The 22,398-nt window shown below is 44.6% G+C and overlaps 1 protein-coding gene across 2 annotated transcripts in view; it reads right to left on the bottom strand.

Annotated features, from left to right (window-relative positions):
- Positions 1-20,661, bottom strand: part of LOC144139448 (uncharacterized) — a 33,800-nt gene extending 13,139 nt beyond the window's left edge. For both annotated transcript variants that reach the window (XM_077671786.1, XM_077671787.1), the window contains exons 1-5: positions 20,599-20,661; positions 17,072-17,135; positions 9,375-9,527; positions 8,510-8,635; positions 441-3,118 (exon numbers count right to left, since the gene is read on the bottom strand). In XM_077671786.1, the coding sequence (XP_077527912.1) occupies positions 2,879-3,118; positions 8,510-8,635; positions 9,375-9,527; positions 17,072-17,135; positions 20,599-20,636 (621 nt within the window). In that variant the 5' untranslated portion in view covers positions 20,637-20,661 and the 3' untranslated portion in view covers positions 441-2,878. The remainder of the gene's footprint in view (positions 1-440; positions 3,119-8,509; positions 8,636-9,374; positions 9,528-17,071; positions 17,136-20,598) is intronic.
- Between the last annotated feature and the right edge of the window lie 1,737 nt (positions 20,662-22,398).

Here is a 22,398-nt window from a genome sequence, read left to right as displayed (position 1 = left end):
TGACTACCTGCTGGCCTTGTCTCGTTTATATTTTAACTCGACGGTGATATACATACAGCGCAAACACCCATTGAACTCTCCCATTGTTATAGTTAGAAATGGCCCTACGAATAAGGGCTGGGTGTTTCAGGAAGGAAAGAAGCAGAAAGGCACGCAATATAACTAGTTACACCCGAGGAGGACTTATCGAAGATGTAGCAAAATTTTCTCTTTGGAGCACGTGGCACCATTTCGTTATTTGGTTTTGTGTGTACCCCCCTACGGTGCAGGTATGCACTCGCAAAATAAGCAGAGGTTACTGAGCAAGCTAAGTGATTTTGTCGGTGTTTCTGACGTGTAATGATATTTTATTTGCTTTCATTTTATAGCTAGTCTTTTTTTTGCAGTATAGAAGCAAGGAGGACATATTTTCAAAGCGCTGGCCTTGAAGTTATACTTACGGTCACACTTCAGCCCCTGTCGTACAAAGCCAAAAAGCATTTCACCACAATGGTCGCAGAAAGCGGTTGACTTGTAAGAAAACACCGTAAGATGGTGAGGACGAATCTGCACGTCGCAACCGATGTATTCGGCTACAGAGGGGATGGGAGAGAGAGTTGTTTTACCAGTCATTCCATTTGGCAAAGCAACTATTGCAGGGATTCACAAGCCTGTTAAAATACTGCAATTATAAACCTAAAATACAATTCTTCATATTTAATTATAATTCACAAGCACGCTATAATATTTCAAATGTAAATTAGGAACCCAAAAAATAAGTAATTCGTGTTCTCCCTGTATGCATAGGTAGAGTAAAAGTGCCCGTGGAAAAGGAGCAGAAATATTGGTGGCCTGGGCCTGACCCGAACACCCAATGTCCTGGAAACGCGCCTTAAACTTCACTGATTGCATTGCAGAAGCGGTGGTATTCCCACTTATGCGCTCTCCCAACGATATCTATCTGACGCATACTGGGTTTTAAAAGTGGCAAATAGCGCCGTTGCTGCACTTCACTTTGCAATCATTGGTTTTCACGGCGTGCCCGTGACGAGAGAGCAGAAGACCTTGAAGAAACCGTCGATCGGTCGGGAATCATACGCACCACCCGTGGCACTCGGAGTGTCGAACCCAGGATCTGTATACGTCTAGCTTAATTACAAATGGGAATGAGCGGCCTCGACGAATAAACCCAGAAAGACACGCCAAATGTTGAGGACACCATAAATGGCGAAATAAAAACAACCGCGCACACCCGCGATAACAACGACGATGGTCGAACGGAAAGCTTCCCATGATAGATTCTTTGGTTGGCCAATCCCACACTGCTAGCATGTGCTACAGTCGAGGTACGCACCACTTTTCTAGAATACCTACAGCAATTCTACGGCATGCACTCCACTGGCCTAACGTTTGGATTTGGGTTTTCGAAACCTCTTGTAGGATATCGAAATGCAGCAATAGCCTAGATGCTGTCTTCATAACGCGAAGGATCCACGTTCTATTCCGTCCACGGGGAGAGTTTTTTTCTTGCACTTCACCACCGATCATTTATCATCATCGTCAGAAAATGCTGGCTTTCCTGCATAGCGTATTGGCATACCACGGCATCAGTTAGGGCATTAAAGATTCCCTTTGACAGGCTCGGGTCTCCGCTATGTTCAAATACGAATTCTGACATCGTCGTGAATGTTTCGATTCAAAGCCAAAAGCCTCGAACATAGAAAGTTCACGGAAATAGAACGCCATCGGAACAGATTGCGAAAGAATTGGACACCCTGCAACAAAAATGTGTGCTCAGGTAGAACCCATGATGCACGATTTTTTCGTTTTTATATTTTCTGTGGTTTTAATTTTTGTTATCATATAACCCGGAGTCGTACAAGAGGCCACACATCTCTTTGGAGGTTACTACTATTGTCCGATTAGGTTTGTGTCACCTGGACCTTTACTTAAAATATGACACTTAAGTATATCATCCTCATCATCATCACCATCATAAAGAAGAAGAACAACAGCAGCAGCAACAACAACGGACTATTTAGGTTCACTACAGGGCGAAGGCCTCACGTATCGATCTGCCGCCGCTCCCGTCCTGCGCTGCCCGAGTCCATTCTTTGCATCAAAATTTTCTTATTTGTCTCCTCTCTCCATCAAGTCAAAGGCCTGCCCCTTCTGCTAGTCTTCTCTCTCAGTATGTTTTCTGTTACCCTCGTGGTCCAGGTGTTGTCGGTTCGTCTGAATACATGGCCAAATGAAGTTCCTTTCATTTTCCTTATTTCAACTATGATACCTTCTACTCGAGTTTGCTCAATGATTCACTATGCTCGTTTTCTGTCTTTAAATGTTACTGCTATGTTCCTCCATAATGTCTTTAAATGTCTTTAAATGTCTTTAAATGTTCCTCCATAAACATTGTGTCAATCTATATTTGATTTCCACTGGTTTTGCAACGTGCCAAGTTTCCACTTCATACGTGATCACCAACAGCACGCATTCTTTCTGTTATTTTTTAGAGATAAAGGTCGCTTACTTTTGAGCGCTTGCCGAATGCACCCCAGCCCGTACCTATCTTCCGCCAGATTTATTTCTTGCAAAAGATGCTACAGCGCGAAATAAAACACGGACACAGAAAGACGACGGGACGAGCGCTGACTTCCAACTAAATTTATTACAATTAACCTTGCACTTTTTATATATATTCTTCATTTTAACATAAATACAAAAAAAAATATAATCTCTAGTATTACACAACCATATGCGAACGCGTTCAATGCACTTGGCACAATCTATACAAACAACAATTCACGTCATGCGCAAAGTGCAGCACGTGTTCGAAAGGAAATCTATCTCTTTTTTGACAACGCTATAGACGCCCGGCTTACACATTTACTGCCATGCTTTAAATTTTGTGCGCTTTAATAATTTTCCGAGTAGTTTTATTACCGCTTCTACCTATCACCTCACACATTTCAAACCGAGGTTTGCATCTTTTGTACTTTCCCGAGATGACGACCTCCACCAGGCATCCCTCCGTAACGTCGGCAGCCGAGGTTACAGGCAGGAGTATGTTAGCGTTGCTGTAGTCATGCCGGAACAAAATTAACCGCTCTTGCAGGCGGCTGAGCCCGTGCTGTGTTAGCTGCGCAAAAAACCAGAACGTCAATGGACAGCTCTCAAAGTCGTTTGAGAGAAGCCAGTTCTCCCTTGAATGCAGTGTGCGCAAGTTTCACTTTGATCGCGTGGCATTCCCCGCCACCTTTCTGTGCCTCAGTGATGGCGATGTAGTCACGCCAAAACGCTCTGTAGGAAAGCGAACTGTACATGATGGGTATGCACAAAAAAAAGCTTCCTACGGTCACACCCAACCTTGAATGTTTGCGTTCTGAAGCCGACGTCAATCAGTTTGCAGCATCACCGCAGTCGCTTCACTCAGCATTTCCACTGGGTTCGTTGCGCGGGCGTTGGCTCTGGACATTGGCTGAGTTGACGCAACATTTGCCATTGCACTCCAGAAGTTTGGTTTATGGACTTCGGGAGCGTGAATTTTGGACTCTGATTCCACTCCGTTTGCATTGAGGAATCTTGGCGCTTCAAGAATATTTCTCGTAAAAAACGGCTCTGGATTTTTGTTTTGTTATTTGATTAACCGTTATCCGGAAGCTCTGAAATCATTTTAGCCATTTAGATACACGCATGGCTTCGGTCTATTTTTGTGTAATCATATACTCAATATTACGTCAAAGATAGCGGCGTACTCTACCTACAAACGGTTTGACCTACTCCTCTGCCATTAGAGTGGGATCACATTGGTTCCGCATTGTTTTTTCTATATCTCATTTTTGTAGATCAGTTTGTTTAAGCTTTGCTCGGCATGTTGTCGAAAATAAATGGAAAAGAAGTATAGTTCATGATCTTCTCAAGATGTTATGGGGCGATAAAAAAAGCTGCTATGGACAGCTTGGCGAGCTCGCGCGCCGTACGTATGAATGGGCAGCAGATGGCGCGTGACGGTATGCATCCTATATAATTCGCGTATAATTAATACAACGCAATGACAATAACACCGTGTTTTGTCGTAGTATGCATTAAAAATTAGAAAAATATACTGTTACAACAAAAGTGAATAAATAAAGCAGAAATGAGAAGGCCCAATTTTATACAACTTCCAGCTGGACATTGCTTACATGCACACAAAGAACCAGTTAACTTTCGAATAAAATAAAATCAAAAATAAAAGAATCCATCATTATTGCAGGTACATACGTAAAAGGTCCGGAATTTTAACAGAATGCGTGTCGACGTCACGTTCAAAACACAGATTTAGAAGATTTTGGCAAGTGTGTGACAAAATTTGACTACCGTAATTGGTCCAGCAACAGCGAGCTGTCTGATGTTCAACATCTCGATGGTTGTGTGTACAGGTGCATTGAAAATGATTTGCGCAGAACAAGTCAAACGTTTTCTGTTCCGCCTTGCCTGGCCTCTTAAAGCCGTGCTTAGGCGATGATAATAAACATTGTCTAGACTAATAAGGTAGAGTTTTTTAAGAGGAGGACCGGCTGAAGTTTCGAAAGGGGTGTTTGAAATTAGGCGAACTGTTTTATTTTGAAGACGCTCGAGGTTGGTCATCTGTGAAGAAGTCGTGGCGCCCCGTACAAGGTAGAAATATGTATGTAAGACAAAAACAATGAACTGTTTAATAGAAGATTGGTCTGCGTAGGAAGTAAGTCGCGAGTTCGATAAAATATGCAAACAGTTCAGGCTAGTTAGGTAACTGTACGATTTATGTATTTATTTATTGATTGATTTATTTATTTATAAATTAATTTATTTTCATATTTATTTATTTATCCACGTTCCCACTACTGACATTACAGTGGAGAGCTATATATATGGAAAAGTGCAATGCAAGCAAAAACAATGAGAGTAAACAAATTACAATTTACACTTATACATGCATGCGGATATACGTTTTTAAAAAGCCTTCACAAACGCCTCGTTATCAACAATGTTGACTCTTGCAGTAGGCAGGCGTTCCATTCCCGGATAGTCTTGGGAAAGAAAGGTAACTTAAACAACTCACTTTTGCTCCGATAATAATCTACTTTATGGTTGTGGTCGAGTCTCTGTAATATGTAGTGTGGTGAAAGCAAGAAATTTTCTCGAGGTATCGTAACTTTACTGTAGCATATATTATGAGATTGTCAAATTATGATGTAAATATTATGATCCATCAGGAAATCACAGAGCATATGTTCAGAGGAAGTAATACGTAGTGTTTCAATCCTGTCAACTACTTCGATTCTACTTCTGTTCAGAAAGAGCGCATCGGGCGTCATGCGCTTGCCTGTTACTCTAACACTTACCGCTTTCGTTTCCCTGTATTATTGGTTAGGCCGTTAGCTGAGGACCACTCAGCTAATTTTGCTAGAAATTCGTTGCCCCGCTCACAGAGTTTTTTTTTTTGCATTCAGTATCAGTAGGAAATAAGCTGGTGTCGCGAGCGCAGATAAGAAATTTCGCTGACTGATCGATTCCCTGAATGTATATGTTAAATAGATAAGCTCCACTATGGTATTTTGAGGGACGCCATACCATGCCGGTTTAGGTAAAAAAATGGCAGCATCTCCACTCCGCGGATGATGGCGAGGGTGCGGAGTACGGTGACACGAAATGACATCCAAGTGGCGCCCCTACAGACATCCGATTTGTGCCCCTACCATCATTCGATTTGAGCTCAGTTGCACCTTCATTATTCCCTAAATGAAACGGCAACTCGCGACTCAAATCGGATTTCTCTTGATGGTGGTGTGCGCACGGATGGACGCAGTCGGACAATGGGAGGTCCTAAAGTACTCCGCACCGTCACAGGCGAGGGAGTAAGTCGTTTGACTCTGCGGTACTAACTCACGGTCGTGGCCTAATTCATTAAAAAAATTACAAAAAAACGGTCGTGGCCTAATCGGTAAGACTACTGACACTACCTCCGTCTGCTCTACCCGACACACGCTCGAATCCTGCCGGTGCCGGTGTGATTTTTTGCGATTGTAAATGCTATGCGCACGGACGCCGACGGACATTGTGCGGTCATAAGGTGCTCCGCACGTAAAATGCACAGGTATTGATTGATACATAGTGGTTACGGCAACAGAAGTATTTTCTTTATTTCAAACTGTGTCCCACGGATTGTATCATATTGTAATTTCTGTAAAAGCAAGGTTCAGTTAAGTAAACCAAACGCTTTTGAGAAATCGATTAAGATTTCTAGTACAAAGTTTTTCTGGTCAATATTATGCAGAAAATATTCTTTCCTATTTAACAGAGTGATTTTTGTGGAATGACCTTTCTGGAACCCATATTACGATTCTCCAAATATATTGTGTTTGTCTGTAAAAACTGTAAAGAGCGTGGGAATGAGTTCATCGTGTGCTTTAGAAAATTCCCAATATAGAACTTGACCTGTAATTGGATGTCAATGCATCAAAAGTCAGGGATGGTGAAATAAGCTTGTGTTACAAGTTTTCAGTCGATGCTGTTGTTCCAGGCAGCTTTGGGTTCATGCTTCACCTTGTTTTAGCCAGAACTACTTTTTTACTGATTCCCTTTCGTTAAAACCACCCAAGCGGCCCTTTTCTGGAGAGTCACTGACGGTGTTGGCTAGAAACTATGTCACCAGGGAACAGTGTGAAAAAGGTGTGGCCAGCGTCATACTGCTAAGAGAAGTTCTATCTCGTCAGTCTGCAGGAAATTTTTTACTTCTATTTTTAGGCAGAGGTCACGCCATCGCAATTACTGGAAATGTGAAGCAGTTTACAATGGTGTCACAGGACCGATGGCATTCGTAGCCATTACGACATGAAAGCCAGTAGCGCGGCATTTTACACATACCAGAATACGTTCAGGGCCCAGTGCGAACCCAACGTAAGAGCAACATCATCATGGTTCACCGTTAAAAAAAGCATGGTTGAAAAACAGCTGGAGATAGCGAAAACTACGTTTCCCAGTCAGCGGCAGCGAAATATCACGTGACCGCGGCAACGGTAAAGGCACCAATACAGCGGAGGGTGCCTGAATATGTAAGTCTTAGAACGTTAACAAGCGATCTTTCACTAGACAAGGCAGCTTGCTAGGTCTAACGCAGGCATCACAGAATTACGCAAGGCTATTACTGAGAGGGGGGAACTGACTTGAATACTCGACATATTATTTGCTGTAGAGAACGTTGAGTGAAGAGGGAGCTGGGCATTGGAATGTTTATCTATAAATGAATGGGTGGTATTGCGGAGGAATATTCAGTGTTAGCAAAAATGTCGCAGCCATTGAAACTAAGCTACAAAACATGCACGGGTGAAATACCGTTTAAGCGCATCTGCGAAGATGAAACCTATGGCAGTTGTGCCAAACACTAATTCTACGTACCTCAAAACCCAAGAACGTATACAGAAAGCCTATACGAAATCGAATAAAAAGGCACTTTGTGAATAAAACACTTAATTTCTCGACGCATTGCTAGCAAGAAATCCGCAGAATTGGTCATTTAGAGCATCTTAGTGAACGGAAATGTAAGGAGGCACTCCGTTTATGAAACCCCAGTTGTCTACACTTCCCCCATTCAAGAGGGAATTTTCTATTGAACCTTACTTTGGCGCCGGTGCAGTTTTTTTAGCGGGGGTAGCTGCGGCGGCCACGGCAATATACGCGTAGCCGGAGTGAGTTAACGAGACGCAGAAGGCAGGAAGAAAACGGCGGAAAACGGAAGAAGAGCGTCTGTGGAAAGCGCGACGGGGAGGGCGGCACGCGCTGCTATGGCTCCATATCTCTTACTGCTCTCCCACATTTTCGCCACGCTTCCTCGCCTTAGAGAACCCTCCCTCTCACACTTTCGCCCGGCGCTCTTCCTCCACTAGTTCCCCATCCGAACCGCGTGACATTTGCACGAGACGTCTAAACGAGGTTTGCAACAACATGCTTGGTGCCGGCGACGCGCTGCGCGATAACGGCAGAATAGCGCGCGCTGCCGTGCGTTCGCTGATCATGAGAGCGGGCGGAACGGACGCTTATCACGAGAACCTGAGACGGAGCAGGTATGCGTTGTAGCCGAGAAGGTCGCAGTTTTCTCTGCGCAGAAATTTAGCTTTAGGGAGTATTCTAATCACCAGCTTGTTTTTTTTGCGAGACCTGTTTCTAGGAGGAAGTTGTTTATATTTTGTGAAGTGAGAAATGTCTGAGCAGTGGTATCTTCCCATTATAAAAAAGCAGAACTAAGGGGCTGCACTGACAGACCTGTTTAAGCGCGAAAACAATTCTGATTGTCCCTTTAATGTTGGTTTTCATTGCTGGACGCTGTAGTATCCCGCTTGGCTATATCAGTCATTAGATGATCTCAATTTCAACCGTGTTCACCTTACTTTCAACGCAAGAACCACTGGGGTTCAACATACCCATAAGAAATCCTTGGCTGCCCACAGTGGCGGATGAAGTATCGCATATCTAGAAAAGATGCTAGACTTACTGATTTGAGTGTCATTACCTTTGTCAGGATCATGTTGCACGCTACTTCTTTGAGCGAATTGATATTCGCGTTTCTGGAGTCAATGGTCACCATTTCACGAACAACGCCTGCTTGCATCAGGAACGTCACGTTCCTAGCCTTTTCCTGGACACAAGACAAATGCAAGCACGTGAAGTCTGCTAGGAGTCGCGTTTAGTGCAATTCCAGGAAAAACAGCTAGAGCGTCTGTATCAAGCTTCAAAAAAGAACAAGGAAAAGAATATAAAAATTTGTCACTGATTCTGCGACCACCTGGTGTCTTCGCTAACCCTAAGATTTCCAGCTCTAGTTTTTACAACCAGCTGCTAGCGCACGCCGCGTTAAGAGTAGTGCCATTTGTGCATGACAACCATGATCATTTGTGGATGAGGAATAAGTTAATAGGTCTGAACCGTGCAGTTCGGGTTCAGACTTATCCCTAATTCCTCCTGCACAAAACGTGGCCGCACTGGCTTAGGTTTCATTAACCACCAGGGTCACTGCCCCACTAGCAGTCGGAGCACTGTTCACGTTTAGTGGAAAGCAGGCTACTTATAACTTGTGCCGAATTAGATTATTCGAACGAAGGGAACATTGTGAATGATTTGTGCAACAGCTTGAGTAAGTTACGTTGTAATAAATGGACAGAAGCAAGAAATAAGAAAGATGTCACTGAATTCAAAAAATTATTCAAAATGGCGTCATTCATTTATGTAAAATCCGCATGTACAAGTGTCTAAAACATCCGCGTTTTCCGTGGTGCCAATTTGCGTCTTGTATGCAGTGTCCGTTTAAAGAGCTCACAGTTCCTCATACATTTCGCGTGCAAGTGAGGAGCCGAAAGGTAACGTAGGCTATTGCTTACCGTGCCACGTTTTGCATCCTTTGTCAAGTCGGTGCTTTCCAATGCGACTTGACGTTTCGAGCAAGCTTGGAGGTGCCGCTGCATGTTCGACACTTTGACAATTTTCTTGCAATATAAGCAGGTGGTCGTTCGCGGCACGTCGACATTTCCCCGCTGCGTTGGAAGAAAAAAAGGAAAGCGGGATGCTTTAGCCCAGAGCACGAGTAGTATTCACGTGATGGTGAGGTTACAAACCCCAGAAACAGCAATGGGCATACTATGTTAATATTTTGGTTTGGTTTGTTATGGATATCGAGCGGAGCATGACAGTGAGACAGAGAGAAGAAGACAGACAGACAGACCGACGGACGGAGGGACAACAACGTGCAAATCGTGGAAACTTGTCGATTAAAGGGGGAGGTTTAGCTAGGATATAAAAACGTGGCACTGGCTTGCGACCATAAACGCCGCTGTGTTACGGGAAGCTGTGCAGCTGTGAAGTTACACGCTCCAAGAGTTGGGACCATAACGTCGCACAGAAATTCACAGAGGAGTGACCCGGCTCACAGAGCAATAGAGTGCGGTGAAGTTGATAGTGTCGGGGAAAGGTAGTGTGATGAATGAGTGGCACGAGGACACGGCTAATCTAGTAAAAGCTCGGTAATTCGAACCGCACAGGGTATCGTTTAAAACAGCGCGGAAGACGGGACTACTCAAGGAACAGACGACACAAGCGCTGTTCCTTCGCTGTGTCGTCTGTTCCTTTTTTAGTTCCGTCTTCCGCGCTGTTTTTACACGATATCATGTACCAACAAGCCCTTAAATACGCACTTTCACACAGAGTAGCCCTTATAGTTCGATATAATGAAACCTGCATGTAGCGGATCTGACGAACGAAAAGACATGCTTTCGGAAAGCGGTAAAGAATAAGAACAATTTTTCTAGGGAAAGTCAATGATGGCGGTCTCCCCTTCGTCCGTGCAGGCAACAGTTGGCACGTTTACATAACCAGCCAGTTTTCTCGAATGCTTTTTGTTCTCGATGCATGCGGATTTAGGGGTCCGCATGCATTATTCGTGTAAATATTGCTGCTTTTTTCTTTCATTTTGCGGTGGTGGGGGGGGGGGGGAACGAGACGGGCGGCATCCATTACGGCTTTGACTTTCGCAGTGGAGTACACAGAGTGCTCGGCCCTCCACTTCCTTATCAGTCGTCGCTGGCTAGAACACGCTGTGCGCATCTGCGGTAGGAAATGATGTCATCATCACTTAACCCGATGTGCTCTTCCGTGCACATCGGGTTGTCCAGAAAGAAAGTATCTTCCAAAGCTTCCACTCTTCGAGCGCAGGTCGCTTGCTTCCTTGCACAGCTTGCATTGCGAAGCCGTAGTGCTCATAGCACTTTGCAATCATGAAGGCTGCCACTTTCCCCCAAGCACGCTGTAAGGGTGGCGGGGCGCTTTTCTTGCTTTTTGCCAGGCGCTCTTCCAAATTGCACACGAAAAACATGTGGCTTCTGGAACATAGTGCACGAGTGTAATCGCAATTGTTTATTTGAGATGTGTTCTCATCGCACGCCATTAAAGGGGTTCTATTGGGGCCTCGAAGCTTCGTTGCCTGGCGCTGCAGCCTTTACGATGCCGCCGTTTGGCTACAGGCTCCAACTCTTCAGGCATTGGAGCGTAGTTAGAATTATACTTGCCGGAAATTAGTCGCAGTACGAATTGGGGGGATTTTTAACATACACTTCAACGGAGATTGCCTGGAAAAATACTACAGTTTAATTTATCTCATCAATTACCCGCCGCGGTGGCTCAGTGGCTACGGCGTTGCGCTGCTGAGCACGAGGTCGCGGGTTCCATTCCCGGCCGCGGCGGCCGCTTTTCTGATGGAGGCGAAAAGCAAAAACGCCCGTGTGTACGAGATTTCGGCGCACGTTAAAGATCCCCAGGTGGTCAAAATTAATCCGGAGCCCTCCACTACGGCGCGCCTCATCGCCTGCGTTGCGTCGGCGCGTTAAACCCTACAATCAATCAATTTATCTCATCAATTCTAGTTATTGATCCACCGAGCAGACTCCCTCTGCGAATTGCATGTTGGGGACACAGCGCATACCGGACACCATAGAAGGTCTGGATGGTTGAGTATTCACTGGGGCGAAAAATATACACACGGAAGAGTGTTGGTTTGTGCTTGACGGATGTAGGTGGGTTGACAGCGTGCAAAGTGCGTTGAGGGTAGACCTGAAGGCGCCGTAATTAGCTGAGCTGTTTCATTTTCTGGCGAGTGTAATGCAGAAATCGTTTGTTCAAGGAGCGGGGTTGCTCGGTTAACGGTAGCTAACAAGAGCGTGAGCGTTTTCGCTACCCTCTCTGCCCTGCTTGCCGGGGATCCAACCCATTCCATAAATACGTAGAGTCCGAGATGCTTGTTGAAGTATGGGTGAAGGTGTTCATATTTGTGTGGACTGTGCTGGTAGTAAACTCACAGAGTGCACCGTGGCTGTCTATCCGTACTCTAATGGTGTCCTTCTGGTGGGGTAGTGTGGGATGGCCTTGGTGATTGCTCGAGTCTAGGCCCGAGTAGGGAAGCAATATCACTTAGCATGGCGAACTTCTAGGGGGCGAGGCGGCTTGATGCAGTCTTACGGTTGAGGTTGAAGGAGGTGGTGTTTGTGTAGTACATGTCCAAGTCCTTGTGTAGTACCGGAGGTGGCAGAAGCTGATCAGTTTAGGTATGTGTTTGTGCTGAATATTTCCTGGGTTCCGTGTTACACAGTATGGAGAGACGTAACTTTGATGCGATGTAGATTAATCCAGGGTGGCTGGGGTGCTGGGTCAGTAATGTGTAGTAGGAATGAATTGGAGTAATCTGGTGTCTCATAATTGCACGGCCCTTCTTGGGGGTGCTGAGGCGGTAGTGCTAAGCCTTGTGATTAGCTGCGGTTGTCTTCTAGAGGGCATTACGTCGTGCGCTTCATTCAATTAAACATTTGAAGGCATGCGGAGGGACCAGATTTCGATGCTAATGACTTACATATGAAGGCTTCAGGTAAAGACATCTGGGCTTCTGTAAAGCGGACTTAGTGGTCCGCATGCATTATTGGTGTAAATATTGCTGATTCATTTGCCTGATTTTGCGGAGTACATAGTCTTTCCGGCTGTGATTTTATTTGGCAATGCTTTGGGTGACGTGATAGAGTTGTTTAATATGCCCGCGTACTATGTTTGGTATTCTGGATGGGCTTTTTCTGTTTTGTTGCCACCTACGTCCGAGGATACAAATGCGCGTTAGACGAGGGAGTAGTAGGTTTCTAATATTCATGAAAATGAGGGGCTGGTATGAGTCAACCCGTTGTTTTGGAGCGCGGTAAACTCGGAGACTTTTGTACGTATTTCAAGCAGCATTTCCTGGCGTAACTTCAAATGACTGAAACCACCTGAGGATTCAGTAATCGAAATCTACGCCAAACCTAGACAAATTTAACAATTAGGAACCGGATTGGCAGTGATTACGGCCACCTGGTTGATGCGCTTTGTAGAGTCGCCAGCGCTGAGAGCCTCCGAACAAACTGCCCCCGCGGTACGGAGCATGTGCATGCGCGGACCTTCTATTGTGCTAACATCTTGTTTTAAACGGGCCCTGCAACAGTTTCTTCAACTTTTGGGGAAATTTTAAATGCTTGCAGAACGTAGTTACGCAACACATCCAGTACTTAGGTTAGCGGGTCGCAAAGTATCTTAGCCAAAAATTACTGCTCTGTGCCAATCAGACAACTTGGAAACTCGCTCGAAAATTTTTTCTTTCTTTCCCCCTCTTCACGTTCTTCGACGGCCCGAATTACGTCACTGAGGCCATGTAGCGGCTGTTGTCTGGTTTTCCTTCAGTTGTATCAATGCGCGCTTTTCGATAGCAACTTTAATAATAAAGCCACAAAGACAAAGCAGAAACTGAAGGCGTATCTGGGGCGACGACTAAACCACGCAGTGGCGCTCCGGGCTGGCGATAAAAGTAGCTTTCGCAGTGCTCCCAGACGCGAAGGAAAGAATGAAAGCGTTTATCGAAAGTGTTGCAGGGTCCCTTTAAGGTTCTCGAGCCTGTAAGAGTTGCAGCGTTTTCCGTTTATGAATGGCGTACCATCATGGGTCGAGCAGTGGTTTATGGATGGTCTTTCTAGCACGAATGCCGCTGATATAACTTGCTGATAGCCTTTCGAATACTGGGGATCAAGTGCGTAATCTTAAAACTCTATCGAAAACTTCTTTCCAAACTAATTCGCCTACTAAATCATATTGCTCAATGTATCGTATAATAAATTCAGGCGCAAGATACGTGTGAAACCGACATAGAATTGTGGTTAATATACACTATGTTCGAATTGCCTTTCCTCTACCTGAGGTGTCCCACACAAACGCACCCTGGGTCACTGGCGTCACCTTTATACATTTGTAACTTTGCAAATGGGGTCAATCAAGTTATTTTGTTTAATGAAGTTACACGCCATGATACTCCGCCGCTTTTGAACGCTAACCTTCAGAATATTTACACAAGGTTAACGCAGGAGGACGTCATCATAATTTTATGAAACCTGTATATTTGAAAACATCTAATAAAGAAATAATTTATGGCTCCAGGATATTGTTCGAGATGTATGTTTATCTGTAGCACCAAAATAAACAGATGCAGACGTCACAATGTCATAATTTCTATTAGGCAACTTTTACAGCCTATGTCACATCTAATTCAAATACTGTTCAATAGCCTGCGATCCGCTCAAAAAATCTTACCCCTCATACCGAAGATGCAATACTCATGCACAGAAGATCACCTAATGGAAAGCTTGTGGTTCGTTTTTTTAGATAGAAAAGAAATAGCTCCCCAATAGGCGTTCTTTAAATGCACAAAAAGAATACCTAAAGTCCCCAGAATAAATATTGCTCCCCCATTTAGATTGAATAGCTAAAAGACATTTTCTTAAAATTGAACTGGACTGTCCGCCAAATATTAAACAGCACACATCGACTCCTTTATGCTGGTATATTGTATATTTTTATACTGCCATAACGTCTTTATACGGCCATTTTTTACTGACAACACCAGTGATACTCATCAGCCGAACACTCATGCATATACTTAAAATGAATTGACCAATGCAATTTGGCAATTGCTTTGTTTTAAAGTAAAAGTGTTTTGTGATGTTTTTCTTCTTTCATCGCAAGTCATCTCTGCTCATCAAGCAACCATCCCTCAGCCGAAATGAAATGCTCTTTATAAACCAAAACAGACATTTATCTGTTAAACTGTAAATTGGTACACGTGGAACCAAAATCGCTGGCTCATGGTGTGCGCGAACTCAAAAAAGATGGTGGCCACGGTGCCTACAAGCTGACGGCACGGCTGGCTGCTTTACCGGAATGGCAGGGGTTAGAGCGCAACATGCAGCAATGCCATCTATGATTCGACCAGAGTTTGGCTTGAAACTGACCGATAGGAATTTATTGCGCGGGCATCAAATAACCAGAGGAAAAACGAATGCGTCGGCATTGGCTTCTGCGCCAAAAGCCCAGAAAATGCCGGTACACAATTGCGACGTATTCCCGCACGCGAGCTTATTAAAAAGAAATCACAAAGGGCCGCGATGCTAGACTAGAGTCTCGTGCAAAGCTTAGTGCAACTCTGGCTGTAAGCTCGGTGTTTCGCACCATCTATAGGTCATATGTCATATCTACCACATCTCCGCTGATCTCATACAACAGCGCTATAGCCACAATTACTTACAGCGGATGCCGTGAGGGGCCTCAACGGCGTGCCACTGGTTATTAATTATTTTGCATTCACAATTCATAAGGTGTGCCTAAGTGTTCTGGAAGTTTCTTTTTTTTTAACTTGATTGTCATAATGACTTGTCCTGCCCCTGGTCGACAGCACAATACATAACAGAAACATATATAAAACATCTCTAAAAGCCTTCGTGATACCCGATGACTGGTGCGTTGCAAGAATAGTTCCGATTCACATGTCTGGATCCCCTTTAGAATTAAATAATTACAGGCAAGTTTCCCTACCATCCACAACTTGTAAACTGCTCGAGCAAGTTTCATTTGAGACAATTATGAGACACCTAGAGAACAATAATTTACTTCATGTAAATCAGCATGGCTTTACGACTGGTTTATTCACCACAACACAGTTAGCTGAGATAACGGGTGATTTTGTAAATGCACTGAATAGGAGGGGTCAAATTGGCGAAGGGTTTTTGGTCTTTTTCAAAGCGTTTGATGTAGTTCCGCATGGTTACTTAGTAACCAAAACACTCTCTATGGGCGTTAAGCGCAATATTTTCCGTTGGATAGCAGATTACTTGTCATAACAAAAACAACACGTGGCCATTACTGACTACGTTTCCGATACATCGGATGTGTACTCAGGAGTGTCATAAGGATCAGTGCTCGTTTGTTTATTGTTCTTAGTCTATATAAATGATACCTATTTATCTGTTTATTCACCTGTGAAGATCCGGCTGTTTGCGGACGATGGTGTTGTTTGTGCCAATGTAACTCAACATTCCGATCAAGTAAGACTCAATGATGCGTTGCACTCTATCAGTGTATGGTGTGAAAGATGGGGCTTTAAACTTAATACTTCTAAGACGGTGGCTATTACATTTACTAACAAAAAATAACGCTTGGAATTTGATTGTATTAAATTATATTGCTTATATAAATTAAACACAGCTAGTGAAGTATTTTGGTGTTACACTGGCAAGCAATCTAAGTTAGGAACCCCATATAGAAAGAGGTGGCGGAAGGGCGCTAAAAAAGCGGGCATTTTGAAACTGAAATGGGGTCGTACCTCATCGACAGTAAAGTTAAAAGCGTACAAATCTCTGGTCAGACCAAAATTAAAATATGCGGATCTGATATGGAATGCGCGCCAGAGATACATATTCAAGAAAATAGAAAGACTGCGAAATTTAGCCGTTCAGTTTATATACTCCAAATACACGCGTTTTACCAGCGTCTCCGTTCTTCGCGATAGGGCAAAATTGAAGAAAAAAAAAATTGCTCATCGCAGAACTGTATCTCGCACTAAGTTTTTATACCAGCTGTACCACGGTCACTACAAAATACCTCTTGAAAGTTACTAAACTGAGCCCCCATGCGGATGGAAAGTACAAACCACAAGAAAAGAGTTAAGCAACGATTTAGTAATATTAACATACAATAATATTCTCTTCTTCTGCATGCAATTTCAGTGTGTAATAAATTACACGAAGAAGTAGTTAACGCTAACGCAACAGAAGTGTTCATTCAGCTTAAAAACAACCTTTCCTTTGACCAATAAAATTGTTTTTTTACTGTGCCGCAATGAAGGCCGCTGCTTCTCGCGTTCGCTTTTCATTTTATGTACAGTTCGTAATTTTCTTTATGTATTGCATCGCTATACGTACATGTTTATTACCCCTATATTTCTGTTGTGTATTGGGTTTCATTTTATGAGTTTGGATATTTATTTATTGCTATATTGCGGTTGTATTCCGAATTGCGAAGCACATTTTCCTTTTTATTCTACTAAAATATGTGTTACCCGTAGTTGTAACTAATGTTACAGTACATTGTATGCACTCTCTCCTGCTTGGGCCCAAATAGGGCCTGCAGTGTTTGTAAAAAAATAAATAAATATAAATGACAGCTGAAGAGCCCTAGGCCCCCGCCTTACTTGACTGAAAGGGATTCGTGAATCCTCTTCTTCACTCCCCAAGCCGACAGCGTCTGGTCGCGGTCTGTAAGCGGTCAAAAGTAAACGGCCTGAATGCTTTGATGAAAAGCTGCGACTGTGGGAAATAGTTCGCAGTGCTGTAAGAAAATTTCAAAAACGCCTGTATTTCGCGCAAAACACATACCGTAAATTGGAAGCAAAGAATCAAGCAAGGGGTTTGCTGATAGCAGTGGACCACAAGCATACGCCTGCGTTGACGCTCTGGCCACGAAAGAGCCGAACTGTTTGTGAGAAACAAATCAGCGAAGGGTTTGATTGCCTGCTGATAGGAGGGCAGCTTTGATTGCGCGGTACAGCGAGCACGGGATGGTCATGGTAACCGCTTCCATTGCTCACCTGCTTTCTATGGCTAAGACGGACGTGCAAAACTTTTATGTTGGTGGGGCTTTTTGTTTTGCCATGTAGTCATAGACGAATGAAACGCGAACACGGCAATATGAAGCGGAACACAAAAGAAACGCGATTTTATTCCGTGCAAGCCGAATTGTTGCGTTTCATTGTTATAGTACAAAGTGTAAAAATGTATTGTTCCAAATAATACCACTAGTTGGCAGGTATTTTGCAACAACTATCCATGTTCGATAATGTTGCATGATGTAGTTCGTCCTTCTGAGTTCTCATTTGATTTTTCCGTGAGTGTACCTTTCCATGAGCGCCGCTGCGGAAGTTTCAATGAAGTTTAAATCAAATAAACTCAAGTTTGGAACTGGCGGTGGTTGGTAACAATTGTACAGGACCCTTGGTCAGCCACCGCCACCGCACTAACCTACCCAAAGAAAACCAACGTCGGGTTTTGTTCACCAGAGCGCATCTCAGTCTGTATATGAATACTTACAAAGATATGTAGCGGCAAAAAATGATAAATGCAGGTGTTACTACATTGAAATAATGAGACAAAATATTATGCATTTAGTGTCTTGACAGGTACCACATGAAGTGCAAACACTTTATGACCCACAGTAAAATAAATGATTCAGCCAACTGGCAAGCGGAATTTTGACCACCCGATGGTGGAGACAAAAATATTTGGAAAAGAGGAAGGAATCCCCCACAACCGCGTAAAACTTGAAGGTAGCGAAGCCGGACGCAACAGTACCCTGTTTCCTATTTTTCGCCTCACGGCGTTGTTTAGGCGTCGCCGGCGTACGAGCAACCACAGCTGGATCATCGATCTACTCCATCGCACATGGCTCTGCGCGCGCGTCGCCTTCCTTTCTTCGCGTGCACTTATCGCTGCTGCGGCGGCGTCATCGCCTTCCTCGGCCATGTGGCGGCACGTGTCCTGAGCGCGTTTCCGTTCCCTCCTAGCCTATCTCTCTCCGTCATCGGGCGCTGCTCCAATCCTGGCGCTTGCGGAAGGGGGTGTGGTTTGACCTCTAGCTCTCAAGGTCAGAACTGGTCACTACGCGAAGACTGCCCGAGGTGGTGTAATTTAGCTTTCGCTACAACAGTAATCAGCGACCCACCGACAGGAGTACAGGCTTGGAAAGACCCCCTGATATGTCCTAAGACGTAGCGGAAAGGGTTGGGTTGAAGGCAAAGGGGAAAGACACAAGCGAATAGATTCTGGGAAATTCGAAAAGAATGGGGACAAAAAAGTTTAATCTGATCCACGATGTCTGGTGCCTTGTCAGGCCTGATATCTCACCTCAGAGAGGGCACCAGATGGTGCCAATTCACCAATTTTACAACCACCGCAACGTGTTTACCGCTTACCCGAAAGCTTTCTTTCTTGCCAGCGATTGTCGGAGGCAGAGAAAACATATTAGAGGGGGAGGGGTAGCACGCGCCCTACCTGTGGCAGTCGGTTTCACAGCCCGTGACTCCGGGGGGTCCCGATTAGTGGTAATGACGATTCATCAAAAATTCTACTAATACGTGTGCTTCTCAACTCTTCCTTTCGCGGGCTCCGAGTACCGGTATAGGTCTGGGAAACTCTGTTCAACCATTCGGATAGCCTCAGTCCTGTCGACCTGTTTTATGTCCCCCTCGAGGCAACTCTTTCGTTCACAGGAACAAGCGTCGTGTGGCTGCTGGCTGGAAACCCAGTGGAGATACGTCCAGCCCTACAAGCCTGTACTAGGCAAGGAGGGTTTTCCTGGTCAGTGTACTAATTCTCTCTTTCCTCGTTTTCCCCAGGAGATCAAAATCAGGATTTTCGTACCTGCCACAACGTCCCCAAGTGACAATTCGAGATCTGGCCACAATGAGACCCCCGCGTGCGACCAGGTTCTTCGGACCAGGAACCTCCGCGTCGGCAGCCAGGCACGCGTTCCCCATGCGTTAGGGTGCCGCTAAGATTATTCCTCTCGGCAAATATGCGCAGATTATTCCTCTCGGGAAATAAACCGAGCATGCCTCCATGGTTGTTTCTAGAATGTACACCAAATTTTCCTACCGCATGCTACCCCATCTTTGGTACCCTTATGTTTGCATTAAAGTCACCCGTCACCCATAATAACTCTACGGTGCTTTTACTTGTGTAATTGCTAATTCAATGTATTCGTAAAATACGTCCACAGCCTCATTACATTGAGTGGATGTAGGCGCATAGACCTGCACCACAGGCGACGTGTCCTAATAACGGGAGAAGCAACACGCTACTTAATGCTGTGAAGTTTGACATTCCCTGCTATATGCCTATGAACCAGAAACCGCGCACCTGAGTGGTGTGTTCCGGAATGCCCGGAATAATGTAAAATATCACCAGTATGAAGCTCCAGAAATCCCTCCATATCCCGCCTTACCTCGCCTAACCCTACTACGTCCCATCGAACATGACATAATTTATGCAGAAGCACTGATAAACTTGCTTCGCTTGAATAGTTCCAGCATTAAATGCACAAATAAACAAATCCCATTGGCGACCTGCCCGCCCGGACCCAGAGATTCTTAGCACCTCCAGCTGTATTGCTTGCCTTCCCGCCGCCTTGGGTAGGGGCAATGCAGCTGCTGGGGACTGGCTCTACATACATACATACATACATACATACATACATACATACATACATACATACATACATACATACATACATACATACATACATACATACACGTATACAGTCACACAGCCGGTTATTTAGATATATCTGTGCCAGTCGGATCACATCTATCGTCACTGCGATTCAAATGCTCATCAAAGCCAGGTAAGAACAATAAACGGAGCTCTCGCTTCGCATACCCCTTTATAAACCTTACTAATTTGTAATTCACTTTCCGCTAGGCGGAGACAATACTGCGCACCTCATTTGCGGCGTCATATCACACCGCGAAAGTCACGCTACGTGTATTCAACAGCCACCGTAGAGGCGAAGTTAACGCGGAACTTCCTTATCACCCCGGAACCCTTTCCGACAACAATGAGCCACACCTTAAAACCGTTGACATGGGTGTGTAAAAAACTCCACAGGTTGGTCTGCGACAAGCAAATTAACATAAAGCAAAGGTACAAAAAAATTGCAACGCACCGTCCATGCCTTGAGCTCTCCATCTCGTTGTGACGCATAGGAGGGAAGTACCTCAGCGTTATCTGCTTTGGATTGCAAGGGTGCGACGTTTGTGCCGTGCGGAAAACTCGCATTGTGCCTTTCTGTTTTGTTTTTTCATTCTTTTTTGAAGCCCTTTCCATTCTGTGACCGATATGCCGTGGCTCAGTGCTCTTCGTAGCGCGGTGGCGATAACTCCGCGGCGTGGGGCTTCCTTATCCACTCAAATAAATGCACGGCAGACGACTGAAACGAGCCCGACTCATGACACGTATCAGCAACACCGATAGCTTTGTCCGGTTTTCGTTAACCGTACAATGAGGAGCATTAAACGAATTTTTTCAGCAACTTTCTACGAGCAGCAGCGAACACCCACAGACAACATACTGCAGACAGCGCGGGCCGATTGAGGACCTTATCAGTGTGCGGGGCCTAAGATGGATACGTTTCCGCAGGATTCATTTCCGCAGCGGTGTTGCCTCGGTGATGTGTCCGAACCTCCTGTCACAGCGTAGGAGTGAAGATAAACGCTAAATAAATTTTCGGTGGCAGCAATGTCGTTACAAAAATGTCGGAGACGCGAAAATTTTAACAATCAACCATTGACTGGAAATATGTTTGAAGGGTGTTCAACCTTCTAATAGCCCCATTGCTGTAGCTCCAGGGATCTGTCGGGCATGGTCCTGAATTCAGATAATACCAAAGCATCTGCCTTATGGAGGTGTAATGCTTACCTTAGCGCTACTTGGTTTTGGAGACGAAAAGTTGCTCACCCCTTCCCCACTCTTTATTCTCCCAGTTTCCTACTTCCGGTGTTTACGTACTGCTGGTACGAATAAATGAAAAACCCCCCTCGAAAAGGCCATTATCCTTCTTCTGGCGCTAATTTTCATTTGGTCAGTAATTTTGCAACATTTCGCGGCTGGGTTGTAATACGTGTGACACCAGTAAGTACCTTGCAAACCCTGCAATGATATATACCCAAGAATAAAATTCTAGATCGCTGCATAGGCGTCTACGTGCAGACCCCCAGCTTGCGCCGCCGGACGCCATGGAGGGCAATAAAACTGCTATCACAAAGGCACGCCTATGATTTATAACAGAATATTTGGATACCGTGTCTCAAGCTGTCTTCGGGACCTATATATTGTTGTCATACCAAGAAGAATGGACTCCTGCCACCAAGTTCTAATCTTATCACTCTACACTGAAGAATGGACTCGTGTCGCCAAGTTGTAATCTTATCGCTCTAGCGTCCCGCATAGATGCTTGAGAAAGGAAGACATAGGAGCGGGGGGCGCAATGCGCCGTACGCATCCAACCGGTTCTGACAAAAAGAGAAATACGCCGTTATCTCTTAAGTTGACTTTTATTTATGTAGTGGTACAACTGCGGATTACGACTGTTTTATTTACTATTTTTAGGTCACTTTAAATCGCCGGCGTGTAACGCATAAAAAACGCCAGTTTAAAATTCCGCCAAGGCCAGGTTTGCTGTGAGAAAAGACGTCGTGTAGCGGCCAGTGCGTGTGAATCTAGATCTAGAACGAGGCCTTTTTGCACTCTGCACATATCGTGCGTTCATTTGGCGCGTTTATTATCAAGGACATTGGAGCAAATATCTAGGGTTAGTAAAGGAGCGCGGCTGAAAATTTGAGTGAATTATATTACAAATTGTATAGGTAGGTGCTCGAAGCTGTTTTTTGAAAGCTGCATCATCCCTAAATGCCCCTTTTCCATATTATTACAAAATACAGGATACGTGTTCGCTCAATCATCACGA

This window comes from Haemaphysalis longicornis, unplaced genomic scaffold (genome assembly GCF_048455015.1).
Source record: "Haemaphysalis longicornis isolate Haplotype H1 unplaced genomic scaffold, Haemaphysalis longicornis Haplotype H1 scaffold_5, whole genome shotgun sequence".
NCBI classification, from domain to species: domain Eukaryota; kingdom Metazoa; phylum Arthropoda; class Arachnida; order Ixodida; family Ixodidae; genus Haemaphysalis; species Haemaphysalis longicornis.
Note: the sequence above shows the minus strand (reverse complement) of the source record. Positions and strands in the feature narration are given on the sequence as shown.